This window comes from Seriola dumerili, unplaced genomic scaffold (genome assembly GCF_002260705.1).
Source record: "Seriola dumerili isolate Sdu_G_001 unplaced genomic scaffold, Sdu_1.0 BDQW01000337.1, whole genome shotgun sequence".
NCBI classification, from domain to species: domain Eukaryota; kingdom Metazoa; phylum Chordata; class Actinopteri; order Carangiformes; family Carangidae; genus Seriola; species Seriola dumerili.
The window spans coordinates 254,282-266,697 of record NW_019174592.1 but is presented as its reverse complement, the minus strand read 5'-3'; the positions used below and the strand labels follow the sequence as shown (position 1 = coordinate 266,697).

Sequence of the window (12,416 nt, the reverse complement as noted above, 5' to 3'; positions counted from 1 at the left end):
CTTTATTGTTCTCAGCAATGTAAAGAGACAAGGTCCACGGAGACCTGCTGGCAGATATATGCAATAAATCTTCCTTCCCCTTGCTATACATAGTCTGTGAGAACACCTGAAGCAACCCAGAATAAAGGTCGAGACTATATTCTACTTCTCAAAACTACCGGGTCTGCCCCCCCTTTTAGCCCCGCCCCGCACGTGCACCTGTAGCGCACAGCTGCCGCACCTGTACTCAGCTCTGTGTGCACCCCGCCCCTCCTGGGATGCGCCCTGTCTGGGCAGATGTGACCTCCTGCTTCCCCTTGCTAAAGAAAACTCCCGCATCACCTCGCTCCCGGACCGTCTGTCTGTGTCGTCGGACATGCTGGAGCTTCTGGCTTACCTCCATGACCCGGAGCTCGTGGCCCGGTTCCAGAGACGATGCGGACTCTTCCTGGTAGAAGCCGCGCCTCACAGCGCTCCGGCAGAAACCGAGAGACCACGTGGGCAGCTGAGGGGACGATGGGACCACCAGGACAAGAATTCAAACTATAAATTCAAGGAGAATGGATGTGCAGCTGGTGTAAGTCATTCACTGCCAAAAACAAACAAACAAACAAACAAAAAAAAAGGATGAAAACGTCATTTTAGTAGAAAATAGAAAACCTCAGTGTTCACTAGAGAGACGACGCCACTTTGAATTTGATCATCACGACATTTAAGATTAATTCAGAAGGAATACATGGATGGTGTTTTAGCACTGGAGCTCTACTTTGCTTTTATTGTAGGACACTGCCATTGAATACATGGAAACTAGGAAGAAAGAGTTAAACACACACACACACACACACACACACACACACACACTCAAACAGAGCTGCTATAAAACAGTTCACTAAAACAAACATTTAGAGTTTTATTTAGAGACTGTGCAAACCAAAGCGTGACTGGCTTTTCTCGTTTGTCTGGGTGTCTCCGTCAGGTCCAGACCAGCCGTGTGGGATGTTGACATTCCTCTGTCTCTCTTTTCATGGGCAAACAATTTATTTAGGCTGTTAAAGTTAAAAAAAAATGCAAGTCAAGTAACTTTCTGGTTTCAGCTGAGCACCTACAGGGCGATGTGGAGCAGGGATGGTGTTATGGGACATAGGAGCTGTAATATATCTTAACATGTTAGGGACAAATGGTTTAAGCTTGAGCTAAACAGTCATCAGTTTTCGAGGTGTAGGGTTTGAAAGAAGTGGGCATTTAAATGGGGAATATAGTGGGTTTTTTGTTGCTGTTGTTTCTTTGTTTTGGAGCTTGACCTATATTAGAGAATAACAGACAGGATATCTCTGCCTCTGCTGCAGAGGCTTTAATCTCTAAATTAAATTTGAGATTAAATCAGTCTGTCTCTGTCTCTTGTGAGTCGACTAACTTTATTGAAGTGCAGCATTGAACTGTCTCAGTGCTCCTTAAAGTGGAATCAGAAGACGACGGCCACTGTAGCAACTAGCCTGTGTTTCGTATTAACGTGTGTGCTTTCTTAATCTAACAGATTTTGACTTGGTGCTGTTATAACTCATGAACTTAAGTTTTTATAAAGATACAGTTCTTGTTGTTTAAACATTTTGACACAAACTTTTTTAATCTTTTCTTTTCCTCACCCCCAATCCAGAACAAAGCGCATACATAAAGCAATAGGGTGAGCAACATCTCCATATAATATTTACCTATACACAACCATACATACACAAATGCTCCTACATATACACACCTATGTAAATATATACATATACAAACAAAAAAATAATGAAATAAATAAATGAATTCAATAAATAAAAGGCTTTAATATTTCATTTTATGTTCGTTTTATGTGTATTACTTATATCATCTTCTCAAACAAGATCCGTCTGATGAACTTAAATGTAAAGAAGCTGCAAAAAAAAAAAGGGTGTGAGTGCGCTGTTTGGCTGGGAGATCTAATCTGTAATCTAAATCTGGTTTCATTCCTTCCAGGAGCCATCTTTAGGCACCTGGTTCTGTCATGTGTAGCTCAGTGACAGGTGTTTATTCTCTGCAGGGCCGCAGCAGGCCTCAGTATGAGGTGAGGAACTGGCTGCTGCACTTCCTCTTCCTGATCTCGTCAGGCCTGGGTCACGAAATCTCCTACATCACCTGCCTGCCCTGCATACACTGGAACCTGGACCCGTTCCTGTGCCGACGCCTCGTCAACATGTGGACTGTAAGCTAGAGCGACAATCTGTGTGTGTGTGTGTGTGTGTGTGTGTGTACATGTGAGTCAGACCACCTTAGTGTGCTAAAACGTCTCCCTCACAATGCCGTCTCTCTTCTCTCTGCTGTTCTCTCTCCCTCTCTTCGCCTTTCAACCTCCCTTTCATCCTTCTCCCCCTCCGCTATGGCCTGTCTCTGACACCACCATGCCCATATATCCCCAGGCTTTTGGGGTGGGGGTGGGGGGGGCACTGCGGCCCAGTCTGACCGGGGCCCCTGAAATGGTTTGAGGCCAAACGTGAGGAGACATCAGTGGAAAAAGACGACTAGCATCTCGCCTTTAGATGTTTATCCCGACAGAATCCAGCACATTACGACGAGAGACGCCTCAAAACATGTCAGATGTGATCCCATGGAGGAGAATATCTGACACTTGTAGAGACACAGACAGACACAGACAGCCATACACCCTCACTCCTACAGAGTGTGTGATGGGAAGTGTGTTTTTCTGCCCTTTGTGTCCCTGCCCTGAGCGCTTGGTGGGCGCCCTGTGTCTGAACCCCTTGTTTGGCCCCCCAGGGAAAGAAATCCCATTCTTCTGGCATCCCCGCTGCACCAGGCCCCTGTGTGAACTCCTGTCAAACACACATAAACACCAACACACACACATGCTCGCGCTCCCCACCTCGCCCTGATAAACACACTCGTTGCCCTCCCTCTAGTTAGACATTACCAGCTTTACTCTGTGTTCTCCTCCCCCTAGTCTACCAGCAGAGTGTTTTATTGGCCTCATCAGCGCTCTGAGCTTTCTCTCTCTGGACCGACCATTTGGTCTGTCAGCCCTCAGGGCGCATCACCCCTCACTTCGAACTTCTAACAGCACCCTGCCATTGTGCTGGTGAAGTTATCTAAGGTTCACAGAGGCCTGTGCACTCCCTCTCTCCTCCACTCTGTCACTCTCTCACACACACACAACACACACATAAAACTGGCAACTCCTCGCCGACGCCAACGACTGAAGTGCATCCATGCAAATTAAGATTTGGGTGCACGAGCAAACACATTACAGGCCCATGAATGACACACACACACACACACACACACACACACACACACACACATTACGCACACATGCCCCTTTGTGTCCTTCACTACTCTCTGTTTTCTTTATTGCAGGGTGACTTTGGTTGACTTAGAAAACAATGACTGTCATTAACCATATGGTCATGAATTACATAGTAGTGTTGTATGGTATTATTATAGTGTTGTATTATGCAAATCATACACCTACTGCTGTTTGGAATATCAAAAATCTAAAGTTGTACTTATACATACTGACACGAAGGGCAAACACTGAGAGAAAGTAGGTTTAGAAAGAGGCATGTAGAGCTTCTGCCGCTCTCGGGAACGTTGGTGTGTTGTCCTCATTTGTATGCAGTAATGATGACAGAGGAGGGTCACAGTCAATGACAAAAAGTCACTTTATTCTGAGAGGACAAAACTTTTTCAGCTGCACGGCCTCCGTCAGCCATCAGTGATGAAGGCTGGACATCAGAAAATGTCGCAATGTAGGAATAAAAGGACTTCTATTCTTTGAGTGTAACACTGTCCTGCCACCATCACAAAGAAACTGTGATCAACTGACGTTTTTACCAGCATAATGACTATATTTTTTTCTGCTGCAACTTAAAAAGTGTTTGAAAATAACAAGAACAAAAAAATATCTCATTATTAACAAATCAACTACAATAAAAATGTAACTTACTTTTAGCCCCAGTAGCAGGTGGCTCTGCTCAGTTGGTCCTGACTGAAGCAGCAGTACAGACATTCATGTTCCCCAGAGGATGAATCCCAGTGACTTTGGTGATCCCACGACTTCTACCTGTTGCACCACAAGAGAATCAATATTTTTAGTTTTTGAGTGACATGTCTCAACATCTATTGAACTGTTTGCCAGGAAATATTCATGTTCCCCTCAGGATGAACTGTAATAACTTTAATCTCTTAATCTTTTTATCTAACACCATCATCAGGTCAAATTTCTAATATGTTCAATATCTGTTGTTATGACACAATACTTGCAAATGCATATCCCATACTCCGCACTAAGTGTATACGGTATAAGCTTTATAGTGAACTGTTTTTGCAGTTACTAAACAAGACACCACAAGGTGGGTGAATTATTGAATCAATGGAAAAATGGAGGCATCCACAGCAAAAAAACAAACTGTGCAAAACAGCAGCATTCTGGGTAAAATACAAGTTTGTAAAAGAAACACCAGAGAACTGTTAAGGTGGTGAGCAGGTCAGCGATGTCTGAGCTCAACTTTAAAACTGGACCCAGAAGAACCACAGATTCTGTCGCCTCATTAAGGCTGTCTCTGTAATTTGCAGTAACCATGCTGTGGGGATTCTGCATATTGGCACTGCGGTCATATTACGGCGGAAGTCTTACATATCTGCAGAAAATACTTCTCGGTTTAAGAGAGTGTGTAGCAGCATCACTCCCAGAATGCCTATTGATCAAATAAAGCTCAATTATTCGCTGCAGAGGACCTCTGCAGTTCTAAACTGAAACTTCTAATGGCTTTGCAGTTAAAATCTTTATTACACTGAAATGTGTTTTTCTCAAATATGCTCATTTTGCGTGCACGGATAATTTTTATAATCACAGAGGATTTACTCTAAGAGTGCAATTTCCTATCACCGGTGTTGGAGAGTGGCTTTCCAAAAGCATAACCTTATTTTGCAGTGTGTTGGTGGTCACTGGGCTGCTGGGATGCAACAGAAAAATATGACCTAGAAACCAAACCTGCTATTAATCATGTCACAGTAGAACAAAACAAACATCTTGTGTGTTTTCTCCATTCAAACAGTGACCTGTGCAAGAGCCCCCTCTTCCTTACGCACTCACAAACACACACAGTCTCACACACTTCACTCACTCTGAGCCACATGTTGACAGATCAAGGTCCAAAGCTTCCCTGGCCTCAATCAATACACTCATTCACGAGAAAACACGCACACTCCCAGTGCTACTATCTGTGTGTGTGTGCGTTTGTGTGTGTGTCTTGACCTGTCTTTAACTCTTCCCTTAATGTGACCAGACTGTCCCTGGGTCAGTCCTTTGATGGTTCGTACAAAGCCACCAATGAAACAGTGGCGTGATGGCTTTACTGGAGGCAGCTGAATATGATGTTTGTGTTGATGGTGCGTGCAGGCGTCGGGTGGGGGGTCGGGTGGGGTGTAGCATCGTATCATTCAAGCTAGTAGGCAGATTCATTGTGTGAAGGCAGAGGGAAAGGGGGGGGGGGGTCACAGTGGATCATGTGTACACTGTATGGCTTGTTGTATGAATACACAGTCATGGTGAATGAATGGGATCAGACATACTAAATGGGTTTACCATTGTCAGTCCTTTGTTTTTTGTACATTTCATGATACCGATTATTGTGTTGGGCACGTGTGTGTACACTGTAGGTAGATGCTAATGTTGGAATTATAACATTTACGTTCAACCGTAACCAGAGAGAATTAAAAGAAAGATTTACTGTATCTTTTGGAAAGCACAAGACATTATTGTAAGAGGGGTTTATCTCATTACGTCCCTTATTTCTGCTCATATCTCAACCTACAGTGGCCAAAATCATTCAGCGGAATGCTAACATCAGCATGCTAACATGCTCATAATGGTAGTGTAACTGGGTCCTGTAACTACTTCCTGAATAGCAACAGGTTATGTACAGGTTGTCACTGTTGAAAAAAGGTGGACAGATAACCTGCTATCTTTCAGGAAGTAGTTACAGCACTTAATTCTCCCTTAAAACATACATTTCTAGCCAACCTATCAACACGGCAAAACTCGAAAATGTCCTAATTGATAATATGGTAAATGTGCTAGCATGCTAACACTAAGATAGTAAATATTTCCTCTAAACATCAGCATGTTTGCATCGTCATTGTGAGCATGTTAGCATGCTGACAGTTGCTAACATGAATCGACGACTCCTGTCTTGTTATGTTATTGTTTGTGTACAGATCAAACCAACAAGAAACAATGTATTTATGATATGTAGAGGGACTTTAAGGAAGCCAGGCTAGCCCCTTCCCCTTGCTCCTGCTCCCATCTTTATGCTAACTTAAGCTAATCATATCCTAACGCTAGCTCCACACCTAGCACAGACATGACAGTATTTTCTCACCTCACTCTTAACAAGCAAGCTTAATTCCTTTAAGGGAAATCTTAATGCTACAACATACAATATTTTAGACGACTTCATGGCAACAGATAAGTGAAGGCCCCTATTTTAAACACGACACTGCCCCTGTGCACAAAGCCAGGTCTGTAAGAAATGGCTTTCCCCACTTTGGCGTGTAAGAACTGTGCAAAGCCCTGACCTCAACTCCATCAAACACCTTTGTGATGAACTGTGAGTCCGGCCTCTTCACCCAGCATCAATGCTGGACCTCACTAATGCTCCTGTGGCTGAGTGGAAGCAGATCTGTGCAGCCACTTTCCATATTCTTGTCCAATCTCTGCTTCGGGAAATCCTTTAGAGGTTATAGCAAACTATTAATTCCCCTGGATATGGAATGAGAATAAGAGAGAGTAATGGTCTGGCATCTGCATATCTTTGGCCGTTTTGAGTTTGATTTCCATCTCTTCCTCCTCCTATCTGCTTTCCTCTGTCTCTACAAGTTTGCTACACTAACAGCGGGTCAGGAGACGTACTTTTATATCTCATTTGCCATGGTAACAAGCGTTTTCTGATTACAGTGTCAGTACAGATGGTAATAACAACCTCTCTATTCTCTCCCTTAAACACACACATTAGTGTCGTGCTCCCTCTGTGTGCGCTGCCTCCCTGCTCCTCGCTAAGACAGCCATTCATTAAATATACAAGGCAGAGCTTTAAATAAACCTGGAGCTGGAGCAGGCTGCCCCTCCGAGGGCCGCTGGGGAGCTCATGAAAGAGAATAGGCAGCACATTTGGCAAGACACACACACACACACACACACACACACTAACACACCACTACCTACACACCACCACACACACCTTGCACTGACTGTGTCATTGTGTCAAAAGCCCTCTGTCTCACTCCCCCAGCTGAAGACACTGTGTCAGCAAACCCTGCCCTCTTCAATTCCCAGTTTCTTACAATAGATTTTGTTACCGTAACGACTGCAGCATCTGCACTTTATTCCAGGGTGGGTCTCCATCCCTTGTACAGTTTTGTCTTCTTCTCCTCCTTTCTTTCTTTTTTTTTCTTTTTCCCTTTGAGTTGGGAGTGTGATTACTTATTTATGAGAGAGTGTGGTTAGTTTTAGAGCATAGCCTAATCAGGATTTTACTTCCTCTTCTCATTATTTTATCATCACCTTCCTCTAGCTCTAATTTCTTTGCTTTTGTTGCCAGAACACTGCAGTACTTGAGTCTTCTCTGGTATTTAATCATAATTACACTGTTAAATAAACTTACCTGCACAAGGAAGAAACCATAACGGCTCCTTTTAAGCACAAGCTTATTTCAAATTGTTTCCCTTTCAAAACAATTCATGCAAATGTGTGAAATAAACTAAATGTAAGAGATATTTGGTGGGAACCTGCTTCTAAGAGACACGTACTCTTACCTTCTCTCCGAGGTGGTGATGTATGTCGGCCAGGTGATGAAGGACGTGCTGAAGCTGCCTCGCCCTCTCTCACCCCCTGTGGTGAAGCTGGAGACACGTGTCGACGCCGAATATGGGCTGCCCTCGACTCACGCCATGGCTGCCACCGCCATCTCCTTCACCTTTTTACTAAGCGCCCCCTCGAGGATACAGGTGAGCACCGCTGAGCGCTGTGATACCTGATAGCACAAAGAATTAATCAGACTCAACTTTTATTCTAATCTCAACCTTGACTTTTTAATATTTATTGTTTTTTAGTGAAATAAAAAAAAAAAAAGAAGTATCGGAGAGTTTGCACATTCATGTTCCCCTCAGGATGATCCCTTGACCTCTCATGTAGTAAAATAATCTGGTCAAAATATTCCTTTCCCCAATACTTTGGTTTACTATGGATTTAGTGCTAATTAGAATGCTAACACATAAAATTATGCTGGTAAACATTTAACCTGCTAAATATCAACATGTTAGCATGTGTTAGCTGATATTAGCATTTCGCTCAAAGCAGTGCAGTGCTTAAATATAGCTTCGCAGAGATGCTAGCATGTGTCATGAAAGGTCAAAAATGAACCTCCACGCTCACCTTGTTGCATTATTTATTATATTTTCTCTTACTGTTAAAATCTAAATACGTTAGCTCTCCCTGTGACTGATTTGTCATGATTTTATTCATCAATAACAATAGAAGATCTGGTGTTTCAATGCACAGAAACCTGACGTGTAACCACTTCAACAAGCTGCAACATCAGTCTGATATTTAGAGGTGCTGATAACTATCACAGTAAAACCATTTCCTGATTGGTTACTGGGATATTATTGCTGAAACTGCACTGCTCATCACAGTGAAAAATGATATTACCACCATAACTGACTGCAGATGATCTACCTCCACTTCATTAGAGCAGGGAAGCGTAGGCTAAGTGAGTGTTGAACTGTAGTTCTGACACTAGGTATCTCATTAGCTGTGAGTTTTATGGATTCCTTTAAGATTAACAAGGCACCAACCAGTAAGTGTTAAATTAGTCGCTCCAGATGAGCAGCCGGTCTCAAGTCAAAGAGTTGAATGAGGTGAAATTTGAGGCACTGGGAGCCTGTGGATGGCGGCGTGCTCGAGTGGGATGAAGGGAGTGGCCCCGCTGTCCATCAGTGAGTCCTGACTGAGCTGTTGGACAATGGGCAGGGAGGGGCGGGGCCAGCAGTCACCATCAGTCACCATCAGCCACACCCATCGAGCTGCTGTTTGGTCTTCTGATGGACTCGACTGAGTCAATGACTGTCAGTCCAAGTCTCTGCCTCCCTCCTCCCTCCTCCTCCCTCCTCCTCCTCCTCTCCCACTCTGCTGCCAAGTCAATAAAACACTCAGTGGCTCAATCGTAGGCCGTCTTAACCGAGCACTGTGTTTTAATGAAGAACTCCGTCAGTAGTTTACAGTCTCCGCAGCTGTCGGACTGATTTGTGGTCAGATCGCGTCAGCGGCTAGCTAGTCATTCTCATGGTCAGAGAAATCATCACAGCAGCTCGGAAACACCCATGTACAGTAGAGCACTTTACTGTGGCCTGAAATTCCTCAAGGCTTCCCCCCTGAAAGAAAAGAGCGTGCATAGCTATAAATGAGTATCAGGCTGTTGCAGAGGCTCCTGAATAGCCACGAGGCCTCAGGGCAGCTCGGCCTGTTCCCAGAGCAGGTCAGAGGTCATGACAGTCAATCACAGAGTGACCCCCTCCTGTCCCTGGCATCCTTTGTGGCCATTCATAAAAAACCTCTCTTCATGAACTACCAGTGAATAGGCTTCCAGCTGCAAAAGACAGGAAAAGACACAGGAAAAAAGGGGCAGAGAGAGAGAGAGAGAGAGGAGGAGAGGAGGGGTGCACAGGAGGGGAGGGTGGAGGAGGTGAATGAATACACAAGGCCTCTCTTCTCACTGTTATTGAAATGGAGGGGGGAACAAAAACCTGCCGCCATAGGTAAAGGAGGGAGGGGAGAGAGGATGGAGACAGTGGAGGAATAAAGGAGCAAGTGACTTGATGACGGGCAGTACGTCAACCAGGCAGAGAGGACAAAGAGGAGTTACACGTCAACGTTGAGGAGATTGACAAATGGATGACTTGATCACAAACTGAGAGGAAAGGTTTTTGTTTTGTTTTTTTTTGTTTTTTTTAAAGTGGAGGACGAAAACTGTTTGTGTCTGCTCGGAGGAATGTGAAGAATTTCATACGACATTCTACTTTCACAGATTTAATCTTGTATCTGATCAGGAAGTGGCTTTTGATGATTGTGTGTATGTGCGCGTGTTTCCGTCACACAGTTCCAGTTCGAGGTGGGTCTGCTGATCGCGGTGACGCTGTCGTCCTTGGTGTGTCTGAGCCGTCTCTACACTGGCATGCACTCAGTTTTGGTGAGCTACAACACCCCCACCACCCCCCTCACCCCACCTACTCATGCACACGTTCTACAGCATAAAACATTCAAGCTCGTCGCACTATTCATTATTCATATCTGTGTCTGGTTAAACTGTCTCGCTGGGGCTTTGATCCAAGACTTTTAAATGTTGCCTTCTTTTCATTTTAAAATCTTGACACCGCAATATTAAGTAACAGTTATTTTAATCAGTTATATTTAAATACACAGTTGACATTTGTCAGGGTGGCCTAGGAGTAATGATTTTTGCTAAATATACAAAAAAAAATAATGTGTTTAAAGCAATAGTCTGCAGCTGGTTAGCTTAGCTTAGCATATAGACTGAAAACAGGGGGAAACGGCTAGCCTGAATTATGTTTGAAGGTAACAAAATCCTCCTACAAGAACCTCTAACACTCATGAATTAACATGCATAATTCATAAAAATGACAAACCAGTGGAAAAAATAAATGTAAAAACAAAAAGGGCGTGGTTTGACAGGGTGTGTAGGAGCATGACAACAAATTTTGGAAGTTACTACACCCCCCAAAACCACAAACTGTCTTTTTTACACCCATTTTTCTTTTACAGATTAAACAAACAGGATATAAGGTGTTAATTAATGAGTTTAAAAGGTGTTGCTAGGCAGATTTTGTTGTCTTCTGACAGAGCCAAGCTAGCTGTTACCCCTGTTTCCAGTTTATCTAAACTAAGATAGTTCAGATATGTATTTAATATTTAATTTATATTTAACGGACAGACATGGGAGTAGCATCAATCTTCTCATCTGAAAACAAATATGCAAATGTTGAGCTGTAGCTTTAAGTGTTGATGGTAAAACACTGTCATTATTCTGCTTTCAGGATGTGATCAGTGGCGCTTTAATCTCCGCCGTCCTCCTCTTCCTCACCTATCCTTACTGGGAGACCTTCGACCACTTCCAGCTCACCAGCCACATCTCCCCGGTCGTGGCGTTGGCGCTGCCGCTCTTCCTCAGCTACACGTACCCAGAGCTGGACCATTACAGCACCACGCGGGGAGACACCACCACCATTCTCGGGGTAGGGGCCGGATGCTCAGTGGGGTACTGGGTGAACGAGCAGCTCGGGCAGACTTTTGAGCCCCAGGGCGCGTTACCTGTACCTCTACCCACACTGACGGCTAATGCGCTGGCAGCAGGCGTGGGCCGCTTCCTGTTGGGAGTTACAGCATTAGTGGCAACTCGACAGATAGTGAAAACAGCGAGTCTGCAGGTGTTATATTCCTGGTACAGAGTGCCAAAAAGCGACACGACTGCCCAGAGGAGGAGAGAAATTGAAGTGCCATATAAGTTTGCCACATACACATCGGTTGGACTTGTTAATTCTATATTGGTCAATAGAGTCTTCATTCTACTGGGGCTGCTATGACCTGATGAAGACTGATGAGTAATGATCTGAATTTGCAATGACAATAATGTACCTCATATTTATTTCAACTGTGTACAATGATCTTTGTTTTTTGTTTTTTTTACATGTTAACAACTTGAGAAACAAGGAGCTCTTACTGGGAATGATTCACAAGAGCGAGCTTGTGACTGACCTGTAACTGAGTCGAATAGAAAATAAAAAGTTTTGCTCACGTAGCAATAAAGTTTTTTTTTTTTTTTATGACTTCATTCTCAGTTGGATCAGTATTTGAATGGTGCATCACTCTCTCACTGCAGCGTTGTGTATTTCAGGACGAACACGTGCCGGAAAAAAATTTCCATAACCGAGCTCGCTGTCAGACGAGACGAGCTCAAACCAGTCAGCAAAGTCAGATCAAAATCAGTTTAATCACTGAAACTTGGCAACGTCATTACAAGGACACCTATCTTTGTCTTTGTCCTCCAGGGCATATGACTCGGCGGGTTACAACAGGCCATCTGTTGCACCGTATTGGCCTGGTTTACTGTACGTTCAGGACTGACTGAGCAGGAATGAAAGTGTTAACCTTCTCTTTTTTTTTTGTTGCTACAGTACAGTTTGAAGGAATGCCGGAGCACCTGTCAGACTTCATTTGCAAGACGGCTTGTTATCTTGCACAGCTCACTTTCATATGGGAGTCTACTGGCTGCAGCAATCTGCCTTTGAATCGACAGTGAGGCATCAATAGACAGACACCGTGCAGGCGGGAA

The 12,416-nt window shown here is 44.0% G+C and overlaps 1 protein-coding gene across 1 annotated transcript; it reads left to right on the top strand.

The window, feature by feature from the left end:
* Positions 1–349: 349 nt before the first annotated feature.
* sgpp2 (sphingosine-1-phosphate phosphatase 2) lies at positions 350–11,844 on the top strand. Its single transcript, XM_022760531.1, has 5 exons — positions 350–556; positions 2,039–2,200; positions 7,837–8,016; positions 10,167–10,256; positions 11,122–11,844. Exons 1-5 carry the CDS (start codon positions 356–358, stop codon positions 11,665–11,667), a joined length of 1,179 nt encoding a protein of 392 aa, XP_022616252.1. The 5' UTR covers positions 350–355; the 3' UTR covers positions 11,668–11,844.
* The last annotated feature ends 572 nt before the right edge of the window (positions 11,845–12,416 follow it).

What these genes read in the sequence shown, in the direction of transcription:
- sgpp2 (XM_022760531.1), top strand. Translation starts at nt 356, where the DNA reads ATGCTGGAGCTTCTGGCTTACCTCCATGACCCGGAGCTCGTGGCCCGG. An exon ending in GCCTCGTCAACATGTGGACT is followed by an intron (nt 2,201 to 7,836) that starts GTAAGCTAGAGC and finishes CTTCTCTCCGAG; the next exon opens with GTGGTGATGTATGTCGGCCA. An exon ending in CTGGCATGCACTCAGTTTTG is followed by an intron (nt 10,257 to 11,121) that starts GTGAGCTACAAC and finishes TTCTGCTTTCAG; the next exon opens with GATGTGATCAGTGGCGCTTT.